The 12541-nt window shown below is 35.4% G+C and overlaps 3 protein-coding genes and 1 non-coding gene across 5 annotated transcripts; 2 read left to right on the forward strand and 2 right to left on the reverse strand.

Annotated features, from left to right (window-relative positions):
- The first annotated feature begins 672 nt into the window (after positions 1 to 672).
- Clp (cleavage and polyadenylation specificity factor subunit 4) lies at positions 673 to 2891 on the forward strand. Its single transcript, XM_071775362.1, has 4 exons — positions 673 to 861; positions 1748 to 1951; positions 2137 to 2326; positions 2421 to 2891. The coding sequence occupies exons 1-4, from the start codon at positions 759 to 761 to the stop codon at positions 2785 to 2787; spliced, it is 864 nt and encodes a 287-aa protein (XP_071631463.1). The 5' UTR covers positions 673 to 758; the 3' UTR covers positions 2788 to 2891.
- On the reverse strand, positions 2785 to 6080 carry Abp1 (Actin binding protein 1). The gene is made up of 5 exons (XM_071775361.1): positions 5915 to 6080; positions 5200 to 5368; positions 4806 to 5038; positions 4539 to 4716; positions 2785 to 4405 (listed from the first exon to the last, which is right to left on the reverse strand). Exons 1-5 carry the CDS (start codon positions 5995 to 5997, stop codon positions 3647 to 3649), a joined length of 1422 nt encoding a protein of 473 aa, XP_071631462.1. The 5' UTR covers positions 5998 to 6080; the 3' UTR covers positions 2785 to 3646.
- A 2096-nt stretch (positions 6081 to 8176) lies between these two features.
- LOC139812483 (U6 spliceosomal RNA) lies at positions 8177 to 8277 on the forward strand. Its single transcript, XR_011731876.1, has one exon. It is a non-coding gene; the product is annotated as a U6 spliceosomal RNA (small nuclear RNA).
- Positions 8278 to 8459: 182 nt separating this feature from the next.
- Rfk (Riboflavin kinase) lies at positions 8460 to 11768 on the reverse strand. 2 transcript variants are annotated; one of them, XM_071776407.1, is made up of 4 exons: positions 10745 to 11768; positions 9238 to 9386; positions 8903 to 9021; positions 8460 to 8801 (listed from the first exon to the last, which is right to left on the reverse strand). In XM_071776407.1, exons 1-4 carry the CDS (start codon positions 10962 to 10964, stop codon positions 8798 to 8800), a joined length of 492 nt encoding a protein of 163 aa, XP_071632508.1. In that variant the 5' UTR covers positions 10965 to 11768; the 3' UTR covers positions 8460 to 8797. The 2 variants fall into 2 exon arrangements, with proteins under 2 accessions (XP_071632508.1, XP_071632507.1); XM_071776406.1 differs by having other exon boundaries at positions 8919 to 9021; positions 10745 to 11481.
- Between the last annotated feature and the right edge of the window lie 773 nt (positions 11769 to 12541).

Here is a 12541-nt window from a genome sequence, read left to right on the forward strand (position 1 = left end):
GAATCAAATTCAAATGCCAAGATATCAATTATTATGTATTCCGTACAGTCGGTACAGTGCCAAGATTTATGCTAGGTCTACAATGCGAGTCGTAAAGTCGTGAGTCGTAAGTATTGACCAATTACTATCGAATTTGAGGAGAATAATCGACTGTGATTGGTCAATTCTTACGACTTACGACTTTACGACTCGCATTGTAGACCTAGCATAAAGAGATTTAATTCGGTTCCTCCTCTATATAATCGTTGATTTTAATTAGCGACACTGGCTGCGTTCAGCGGAAAAATTTATTACTATATTGATTCTGCATTTAGATCCAGTGAAAAACTAAAGGTAAAAATCAATCATATTAATGAATACTGAGCTGCTTTTTCCGCTGAAACGCAGCCACATTTACAAGTCTGTTCTATTAAGCTGAGCTTCTTACACAATTGATCTTTTTTCTTTTTCTCTCCAACGTGAAAAGAAAAAGAGGAATTCAAAAAGATAAACCGTGCAAAAATTTCAGCTAAAAAGCCTAACAGCCTAATGACTTAATCGCCGAAATACAATACGCTGGTTCGATAATGAGAAGAAATCGAATTTAAATCTCGTCACTAGGGCTAGCTAGGGCCAACTTCACGTGGCCGTAGTAACGTTTTCATTGGATTGGGTCGAGTTATGTTGGCTGCACGCACTGTAATCTCGGCAGTTTCAGGTTTCAGGTCGAACGGAGCACAAGTGTTTTGTGTTTGATTGTTCAAATTCTCGCAATAACAATGGAGTGTATAGTAGCGAACGTGGAACACATGCGATTTGACATCGAAGTTGCTCTCGATGAACAATATGGGGCTCTCTCGTTACCTTTCACCGGCATGGACAGTAAGTTTTCGCGTTATATTTTTATTCAACCGCACGCGTTAGGTTAGGTTAAGTTCGCGCTGCTGAAATGTCATATTTTATCCGAATCTCTTTTTTCCAATTAAAAATAATTCATGCAAACTGCCTTACTTTTATTAATACCGACTGGCCAATTCTTTTCAATAATTGATTTTTCTTTAATAGCAATATCCGTTGCTGCTGTCGAGCACTTTTCCAGCATTTTAAACGAGATTTTATGAACCAACCTTTAAAATGTAAAAATATGTAATGTCCAACAATTTCTTCCAACTACACTTTACTTACTAATTTGATAGAAACTTGATATATTTGTTAGGAAAAAGTCAACTACAAATTTTCTTCTAGAAACATGGTGTCGAACAATGATGCAATTATAATAGTATTTTGTATGTTATTTTCGTTCTTTTTGGTTAAATTTTTATAATTGTAAAAAATTTAATCAGTTTTGTTTCTAATAAATAAATAAATAAATAACTAGGGACTCTCGACAATTAATAAGTAACAAGTAAAAAGAGCTTTGAGAGCATAATGCAGTTGACAGTACGTAAGTTAACGTTACATCGCTCTTTAATAACCATCAATAGAATAATTATACATCAGACGTTTTCGCTCTGCTTTGAACCATCTTCAACTGTGTTGTACTCTTAAAACTCTTTTCACTTGTTACTTGTTAATATATTTTCTTTCTCTTCCTTCCTTCCTTCCTTTCTTTTTAATCTCTATGGATTATACTTTCTTGGTAATCTCGGTCTTATATTTACTGCAAAGAGAATACGGTACGATATTATTAAAATAAGGAATAGAGCTACTTTATGTTAATGATATAAAAGTTTTATAGTAAATAATGTTTCTCCCTTTTAATTTACAGAATCAATTGCCGCAGTATGTCAGTTTTATCCGAGAGGCACGTGTAGCAAAGGAGCTTCCTGTCCATTTAGGCACGTTCGTGGCGATCGGACAATAGTATGTAAACATTGGTTGAGAGGTCTTTGTAAAAAGGGTGATCAGTGCGAATTTTTGCACGAATACGACATGACAAAGATGCCAGAATGTTATTTTTATTCTAGATTCAGTAAGTAGCCCGATATAACTATTATAGTTATTTATCTATCAATACTATTGACAAAAAATTATTTTTTTTTCATTAAGTATTTTACATGAGCAGTCTCAATATGATTCCTTCAAATAATATGTAACATTCTAGGTATTTAACTGTGTAACACACTAGTTATACTTAAACAAAATCATTTATTATAGATGCATGTCACAACAAGGAATGTCCATTTTTACACATTGATCCTGAAACTAAAGTCAGAGATTGTCCATGGTACGATCGTGGTTTCTGCAGACACGGTCCTTTGTGTCGGCATCGGCATGTTAGACGCGTCCTGTGTATGGCTTACTTAGCCGGCTTTTGTCCAGAGGGGCCAAATTGCAAATTCATGCAGTAAGTTATATATACGTGTACAAAAAAAAACGCAAGTCCATAATATAGAAATATATTTCGAGTATCAGCATCTTGAAATTTAATCTGTGTTTAGTCCAAGGTTCGAATTACCGGCGGTGCAGGACATGCAACCAAAGGAGGGCAAGAAAGTGATGATCACTTGTCACTTTTGTGGAGAAGGAGGTCATAAAGCAATCTATTGCAACAAAATGCCACCCGATGTGCGAGAAGCTCAAGTCAGACAGGAGCTCGATAACAATTCTCACACGTCGCATCACCATATGAATATGCACAATGGACCACCGCCGCCGCGAGGGCCGCAAAAGCCACTCGAAGAAGTGACGTGTTACAAGTGTGGGCAGAAAGGTCATTATGCCAATAAATGTCCAAAGGGTCACTTAGCATTTTTGAGTCATGCAGGTAGTGGAGGTGGTGCACAGAATCAGAATTATCGGAGATGACTTTTTTCGTTTTATTTGTGTAACATGAATATTGTGATGCTACTTTATCTCATTATTATCTATAAAAATTTCTATCATACAATAAAATAATTTATCATACCTAACATATGTGTCAACTGCCGCTTTTACGGTGTTTCAACGATAACTGAAAGCATTTTCATGCTTTTTTTGGACATAACATCAACATTTAAAAAGTAATATAAAAATTAAGAAGCAGCTCGCACTTAAGCGGGTTCTTTAATACTAAGTTTTTCGTTATTAAACTGTAACAAATTAAAAGTATTTAATCTAAAAATGATTCTAACTTAAATAAGTAGCTGTTACAGTTTTGCAGTAACACAGTTCCGTTCATACATGTTACAAGATGCATTTTCGTTATTGCTATATCAGCATCTGATACAGGGTGTTATAAAAAGATATATATTTATATAATATGGGTTAATTGGATAAAACCTGTATGACCTGCTGGGAAGACATACATTTTACCGGTTATGATTACCATTTCAATCGTCTCTCTTCTGAGATTTTTACCAATTGAACTGTTACATTAACTGTAAACTCACTCCTTGTATAAATGCCTTAAGATTGAACAATGACGTGGAAGGCGCAAAATGTTACGAAGACGTGCGTTTCAACTGTTACATGCTAAGCACACGTTTCCATTACAAAAGGTTTTTTCTAGTCATTCAGAATTATATTATCACGTAGTTCAATTTTACTTATACCTTAAAATGTAATAGCATTTATCAGGAATAGGATTACGCTGATACCGATGTCTCACATGCAAGTGGTTCTATGTGGGTAATTATGAAGAAAATGAAAAATTATATCCGATAAATTCATCTGGAAACATGTCTTATCATGTTGTGTTGTACTCGATAACTTCAACGTAATTAGCAGGGAAAAGTCCGTAAGTTCCGTCAGGTCCGAGACCTTGCCACCAGCCTTCGTCGATCGCGTCTATATGTGTGATTATATCGCCAGGATCAAATGTGATTTCTGTGTCATCGGCGGCTTGATAATCATATAAAGCTCTAGCCTTCATCCCCTCGTTATTCGGATCGAAATATAAGTACGGGCCATCTAATTGGTTGTACAATTCATTTTCAGCGACCTGCTCTTTATTCTCTGCCGTCTGTTCAGCTTCCGGTTGCGGATTTGTGGTCGTTTTCAATTCTTGATTGGTATTTTGAGACTGAGGTACTGCGGGCGAAGAAATCGTCGCTGTTTCCGCACTTATAGACTTTTTCGCTTCAGCTAGTGCTTCCTCGCGGGACTTTACATCGGGTTGATCTTTTATCTGAGTCTCTTCCAACGCTTTTCTCATAGACTCTACGTGATTGTTCTTAGGTAAAAATTGTTGCGCCGAACTCGTCTTCATCTGACCGGCCGCCGAATTCTGTTCGAATATCGCTCGAGCGTTTATTGTTCTTTGAGCAATCAATTGTTGCGTTTCTTTGCTCCTTTGTCTCCGCAGTTCTTCGCTTCGTGATTTATGATCATCTTCGGCATCATTGCTGTAATTTTGAGCAGCTTTCTGATTGCGTAAGTTGTTTGTATCCTCGACACGCTGCTCGGCCAGTTTTTGACGAGCGATTGAATTTTCCTTAGCAGTTACCTGAAACAATATTTTACGTTAACAGTGCACATATATATAATATCTAATATATGTAAAATACAATATATGTGTATATATATGTATATATATATACACATATATATATAATCAAATATACAGAATTGGAACATACTTTTTGTTCCCTCAGTTGCGTTTCCTTTTCCTCCCGAGCTCTAATTTCTCGTTCTAATTTCTGTCGCTCTTGTTCACAGCGCAGCCGCTCTTGTTCCAATCTTTTTTTCTCCTCCATTTCTTCCTTTTCCCAAAACTGATCTCTTTCTGATGCATTGATCTCTTGTTCTGGGATTACTCTGCAAAATACAGATTAGGTAAGAATTGCATTGTGAACAGTAATAATACATTTCAAGACGTAACAAAACAAGATAGAGATGTTAGAAACCTGCGATACGTTGTTCCAACAGGACCTGTATTTCCTTCATTTTCACTACGAGGTTCATTAAACTTATATGCGGAGGCTGTTGCTCGCGCAAGCTTTTCCATAATCACATCTACCTCAACATCATCTTCAGAACGCGCAGTAATTGTTATATGTGCTCCCTTCAACAGTTTTTCTATATCTCTAATGTGATTAGCGCACGTTCCTTTCCTAACGATTGGAGCACCTTCTCCTTGCTGTAAGCCAATATTTTGTCAAGTAAAAGCCTACAGACTAAATTATTATAATATTTATAAAAGTTTTGTTCATGTTCTCTTCATTTCTTAAAAATGTAAAATATGTTATCTTATTGAGTAAATCGTATCCCATTTCATGTATTAATTTTCTTCATACTTACCCAATTAATGAGCAGACATTTTGGTAGACTTGTTTTAGTATCGATAACTTTGCAAAATGCGTACATGATGTGGCTACTACTTAATCGATCAATCATCTCTTCCAACCCGCCATCTCCCGTTCCGACTACCTTTAAATTATTAGTCGACCCTTCGTAGCCAAACACAGCCCTGCCAAGAACAGAAAAATATTTAGACTCTCAATTATGAAGTACAGTCAACTGGGTCAAAATTATGATCGAGTCTTACGCTAATAAACCATAGCTATATAAAATCATCCGTCAATCATACAGTTACATCTGCACGTTTTAAACAATCACGTAATCTCTTACATTGATCTATTTATCATTTTCTATTCTATTAAAAGGAGTTAAACGTGTTCGATATCCGTATCTCATCCAGATGGAAAGGATAACTTGTCTAACAGCTTACTACATATTCTTTCCACGTTAACAATTATCTAGAGCGAATAAAAAATCAAGACGGTTTGAGGGTGAGCAACTAAAGTGTTTGTCGTGCGTCCCAATATTTACAGCGCAGATCGTGTGCATATCGCTTCGACTCGAGATTGTGAGCTCGACACCGGCGAAAGATAACCGGCTAACTTGACGGGATCGCACGCGCACGCATAGTACACGTTAAAGTGTGCCAAAACGCGAGTCGGTGCCAGACGCCGGATCGCGAAGAAAGGCAATGGGGACTTAGGTGTACGCCTACCAGTTAGTAGACAATTTATCGTCGACCACGCTGTGCCAAGCTGCCACCAGGGCATCTTTGTTTTTCGTCAGATCAATTGACATGTCTCTTGCTAAATCATCAAGTTCATAACAGGTTCCGGGGCGGATTCAGGTGGATTCGATAACGGGAGGAACCGCACGGATTATATCGCTGAATAGATGGCGAACTCCCACGGTCCGCTTTGGAGTAGCGCTTTAAACGCTCCCTAGGCAGACAAACTGATATTTATATATCGAGTAATAAAAGGTGCCGTGAATCAAGGGCCTCTCTGCAAGAGGGATGTAAGTCGACTTACATCCCTATTGTTTTTTTTTTATTGCGAAAGGAAGATAAGTAAACTTGCAACCTTTATAGGTTTGATGGACAATGAAAAGCGCATTCAAAAAGCCCGCCAAAAGCGTTTTCCAAATTTTTTTTAATAATTTGGTGGGGAGTTTATCCTACATTTTACTCCTGCAACTACTGTAAACTACAATATATATTAAACAAAATGTTTTTTTCTTTTATTTTTAGCGATATGTTAAATATTTTTATTTATTACAAGTTCATGAAAGCTTCGGAAAAAACCAACGAATTTTTATAGCATCATTTTGCTTCCTCATAGAGAAAGCTTTGTTTTCGTTAAAAAAAAAAAATTTTTTTATTTTTCTGAATGTGTTCAGGTCGATAAATTGCAATTTTAAAAAATGTCTGTATGTATGTATGTGTATGTGTGTATGTATGTGCCAAATTTACCGAAATTTCTATAACTCCAGAACTAATCAACCAAATCTTAACGAATTATATATGAAATAGGGGTAGAAAAAACTGAAGAATATAATAGAATTAATAAAAATTTCTAATAAAATCAAGGGGTTCTTTTTTAATAAAATTTTGAATTTTTATAGAAATGTTCGTTTATGCTTTAACTTCCGCAAATTTGGAGATACCGATCTATTTCTAATTTTATTATATTTTTCAGCGAAAATCATATTTTTCAGTCTTTTTTACCCCTATTTCATATACAATTTTTTAAGATTTAGTTGATTAGACCCTGCTTTATACGCGATCATTGGTCGAAATCTAGTAAATCTGTTCACTTTTGTAATTTTCACTTCGTTTCAAGAACCGTAATCGACCCCCAGCAGATCGTGGTCGAAACGTCGTGAGTCAAATAAATATGAATTGGCCAGTTGGGTCACTTAATCTCGAATTTATTAGAAAAAAAAAAATGTTTTTAACGTTTTGGAAAAATTGAAAAATTTAATTTATAAAAATGGTGCTCTATTCCATTCACAAGAGACATTCTAGCTTAAAAGAATACACACGGAATAAGGTATAAAAAATAATTATACTAAAAATTATATTTCTTATTGAAACGCATAATATCATTTTCGTTTCTTACTGCCACAAGACAAATTTCTCGTTCGATCCGATCCAAGATCGATTTCATCAGCCACGGTCGTTTTCGCTTTGCACCTGTGAGCACTTGAATGCAGACACGATGACCCGCGTCTATGTTTTATTTTAGTAATTCGACAATTACTGTTAAAAAGTCGTTTTTCTCAAAATGGGGTTTTTTAACTTACATTTCTTTTGTATAGAAGCCTTCATGGAATTATGAAACAAATATGAAATGTCATCAGTCAATCTCCAGAATTATAGTCAGTCTTTTGCTGAAGGATTTAAATATTGAAATTTATTATGATTGCATTCTTGCATGAAAAAGTTTATAAAATAGTTGCAAGTATAGCAACTCGTATTATAAGAATAAAAAAAATATAAAAAAAAGAATGAAATCATTTAGATTAATTTGGATCAATAGTCATCGCATTTGTCGATCGTATCTGAAAATGGAGGAACTGGTGAAGACATATATTTACATATGCTTTTTACATTTATATTTTCGTATCAAAACTTTTTCAATATCATATAATCTGTTTATAGAATTGTAAAACAATTTTGTATTTGTGTGTAAATATATAGTATTTTCTGATTTTCTTATGTATTATATATAATTAAGAATGTAATTTTATGAATATAATTATGAAACAATTATCTATGCTGTTTCCAAATTTATTATCTTAATGAAATATAGGTTTTCAAAATAGCTTACCATTGTCACTCACACAACGTTCAATTTTCTAATCATCCTCTTACAAAACCAAAGCATACATGAGATGATGGCAGAGATTGAAACTAGGAGTCAACTATGAGTCAATCGCTCTTACACGGAGCCACCCCATATTGTTTTACAAGACAGTATATATGCATACAAAAAAATTCGGACGATAAAGAAAATTAGCATAGCCCTTGCGTAAGAATGACACGAAAAATGGTAAAGGGTACCGTTCTACATTTTTTTTCTGGGATGACGTGGTGCTGTGTGAAAGCGGTGACTCGTACCTTTGGTAGGGTCTCAGGTTCGATCCCAAAGGATTTATCTTATATCAAGGTTTATCTTACATTTTATCTTATATCCTGAAGTAGTTTTCGAAGTCACAATCGGCGCAAAGGATATTTCTACATTTGTGTACAAGAATAATGAGTCTTATGAGGAATGTATTTCTAGAAGCACGTGGAGACCTTTGTTACATTATTTGTTACATTTTTTCTAAATTTATTATTAATCTTAATTTTATTTCTCCCAACACTGTAACAATACTTACATATTGATATAGGTATTTTAATAAATATGTGCACTGGAACCAAAGTAATAAAAATATTTCTTTTATAATTTTGTCAGATAAAAATTTACATTTTTCTTATTAGTGATTTGCTTTATTAATCATTAAAAAGTCGTCATTCTTTAGCTTATTTACAACAGGTTCTTCTAATTGATGTTCTGCGATTGCAATATCATTCTTGATCTCTGTGATGAGTTCATCTGCAAAAATAAGTAACACAAAATCGTTCTTTAGTGATAACAATCTTGAAATAAGATATTTTAAATTTTAAATTACTTTGAAAGAATAGTAATTTATTTACACATATTTCATGTTACCTAAGGAAGAAAAATCTCTTTCTGGTCTTATGTATCCGGCAATAATAACCCTGAGCTTTTCACCGTAGAAATCATCTTGGAATTTATGTAGCAGATGAACTTCCTGCAAAATAAATATAATTTTTTCACTTTGTTACTTAAACACAGTAAAATTTACTTAACAAAGAGTTTTCTAGAGCTAATAAAATATTTTATAACGGTTTAAATAGTGATATATATCTACTGTATACAGCTATAATATAATTTAGGATAATTGAGCTATGTTAAATTGAATTAGCAGAAAATTCAGTCTTTTATATTTGGAAATTATGTTTCATACCATTGACTTTTTTTCATTCTTATAATACGGGTTCCATCCTATGCTTGCGACCATTTTATAAATTCCTCCATGTAAGGACGCCCAACCATAATAAATTCCAGTACTCAAATCCTCCGGCAAAGCACTGACCACGGATTCCGGGAGATTAGCTAATATTTGCAAAAGAAAAGAGAAACGTGTAAATTTTCTGCAAATTTTTTTCCATATTGACATTCCATTCGATATCGATTCCAAATACAGATTTTGATTGCGTCAATATCAAAAAAGAAAATAAAATCTCATTGACAGTCAAATGTGGCGTCATAATAAACACGGAGTATTTTTGCATTTTTTACCTTTAAAAGAAAAGATTAAAATTATATATATGTATAAAACTGCAGATTGCCAACAAATTAAATGCAAATTATATAATTGCATGATATATAATACATTCTTGAATCATAATTGAAAAATAAATGATGAAAAATGCTGTAACGAGAGAGAATTTAAGATTCGAAGGATGCCACATTTGAAAAATTTCCTACTCGTGCGGTGTTTTAAACAAGGTACGAGAGCGCAACTTTTATCTTACGATGACGTCAACTCGGATTAACTTAATCCAGTGACTAATCCAACTGGCGGAATTTAATGTGTTTACAATCTTTAATAATTTAAAAACTTTCCGAATCTTTTCCCGAAACGCCTTCATTTAAAGGGAAATATCTATCAATTAAAACTCATTTTCTCGCATATTTCGATTTTCATTCAACTCGTATTTTTCCTTGGGGGAAATGCAACAAAACCCCTTGTCGTAATCGCGCCAATTGTTACCATCTAGTATTAGGACACGTCGCGCTATTGATTATTATTTAACAAAGTTCCGCCTCCTCAAGAAGTGAAAAGATAGTCTGAGCTTTAAACGGGCTTTTATAGTTCTTGTCTGTCGCGGCGAACGTGCCTCAACTCAATACTTGAGCATCGATCGTTTCTCGCCAGATCTGTGTATGTCAGTCGTTTCAATAAAGTTTCATCGCGAGGGACAGAGAGTTTCTCTATTTATTTTATTCCTTAAAATATCACGTCGCGTCTCGCACGTGACAGCACCACGGGGATCTCGAGGGCGAGAGAAAGAGAAGGGGCACGATCAAGTGCGGGAAGCGCATTTGAAACAAAAGGATTTAATCATTTCGTAACTGCCGGTAAAAAAAGCCTGCAGAAAAAAGCAAAAAAGGATCCTAACCTCTAGCGAGGCGTGCTTCGAACGGTACGCGCATATGACGCAGGTTTCAATCGTGACCTAAATAACGGAAAAGAATTAAAAAAAAAAAAACACGCTTGCTCGCCGCTTTTCAACAATAGAGAGAAACTGTCTCGTCGAACGTTACTGTCGATATTGATACGTCACAATGGTTACAATCGATACTCGGCGTTTCAGCTGTTCCGTGGGGTTATAGACCGCTGGTTCGAACGTGCCACGGCGGCTGTTCGATCCGCGGGAATGGATTGTTCGCAGGACGAAGGATAGTACCTGTCGGGATGCCGAGCGCCTTCGAGCCCCTGCCGAAGCCCTTGACGATGACTCCGGACACGAAGCACGGCAAGATCTTGCTGCCCATGATCGACGACTCGTCTGTCGTCGTCCACGCGTCGTCATTCCACGCGCAGACCCGCGCTACTCCGTTAGGGACGAGCCGAGGAAAGCGGCCACGCGATAAACGCCAACGACAATTAATAACATGACGTGGCATGTGTCAAGAGTATGTCCTCGCTGATAGGATATGTCAGCGCCTATGTCAGCGCAACGTCGAACCCGATATATCGTCAATATCGCATATCGCTGCGATCGCCGCCGTGCCGGTGTCAACAACGATGTCAATAAATTTCGTTCCGCCTTATTCGGACGTGAATAACAATTAAATCTCTCTCTCCTCGGGGGAAAAACGTGACGAGATCGACTTTCGTCTTATGTATCTTCCTGATGTTTTGCAATTTGACCTCGCGATATCTCAACTTTCCATATAGCGCTTCGCAAATGAGAATCTATATATAAATTTGAATATCTGTAACCCTTTGACCTTCCCAAATTTTGAATCTTTACTTTCTATTAGACCGCTGCGGAAAATATGAAACCTAGACACCTCACCTCTCCTGCCCTAATATCATCCTCTAAACACTTTTTAACAATTTAAGTTTAGTGCATTTATTATATAAGTAAGGATATTAATTAATGTCAATATGTTATTGTTTCATTTTTACATTTCTACAAATGCTGGCATTCCAGATATAAGAAGCCCGGGCAACGCCGGGTAGTTTGGGCTAATTAAATAATAAAAAATTAATAGTTTGTTATTCAAACGTAATCTAATATTTTACATTAGAAGCGCACTCATTGGAGGCGGATTATTTGTATCTTTGATCATTGAAATATTTCAATTGCATCTTCACGTTCTGTTATTCCTATACGTTAATTTTGTAAACATTAATAAAAATTGAGATATTGTTGATGCGTTGAATAACATAATTCTAGGCCATTTTTCTATGAATATTTTACAAGTTATCAGCCATTTGCATATCGCGTCGTAGAAAATATTTGCGACACATTGAAATAATTTTAAAAAATCCAGTTTTTCAATAATCTTTTGGACCTTCGATTCTACAACTTGCTACAATAACGTTTCTCGACGTAAGAATGCATCTGCTTTTCTCGTAATCCTCTTTATTTACTATAAAACTATGTTTTTAACAAATTGCAGATACGTGTACGAAATATCATCGCTCAAATTCGATATTCGATCGCTCGAACGACATCCAAATATAGAACGGATATAACGAAATTGCTCGTGGCCACGGAGAGGCGACGGGTACTCACTCTCTCTCTCTTAGATTCGTGATTACGCTCCATATAATGTCCGGTATAATAAGGATAGTTTAAATTAACATAAATTAATTTAAATATCACATAGAAAATCCTGTTACAATCGAGATGCCCTCAGCGAAATTATGTCTGTAAACGTTTTTACGTCTATGCGATACTGATATCTCTCCTCTCCTCCTTCCTCTCCGTCCCTCTCAATTCGGATTGCGGCACGGACATTGTACAATATTGCGACCGTGTGTCCATTTACATAGAGATCTTTTTTTTTCTTTTTCAAAGAGTTCCATCATGTATACGTATTGCGCGCATCTGCCAAAAGTGATTACACACATACAATATACAGTTGTAAACTCGCTAGGAAAAATTCAATAAAAATCTGCATACATAAAAGTAGAGTTAAACAAAAAATAATAATAAAATTATAAGTTTCGCCTCTAAATCTTTAACGAC

This window comes from Temnothorax longispinosus, chromosome 4 (genome assembly GCF_030848805.1).
Source record: "Temnothorax longispinosus isolate EJ_2023e chromosome 4, Tlon_JGU_v1, whole genome shotgun sequence".
Taxonomy (NCBI): domain Eukaryota; kingdom Metazoa; phylum Arthropoda; class Insecta; order Hymenoptera; family Formicidae; genus Temnothorax; species Temnothorax longispinosus.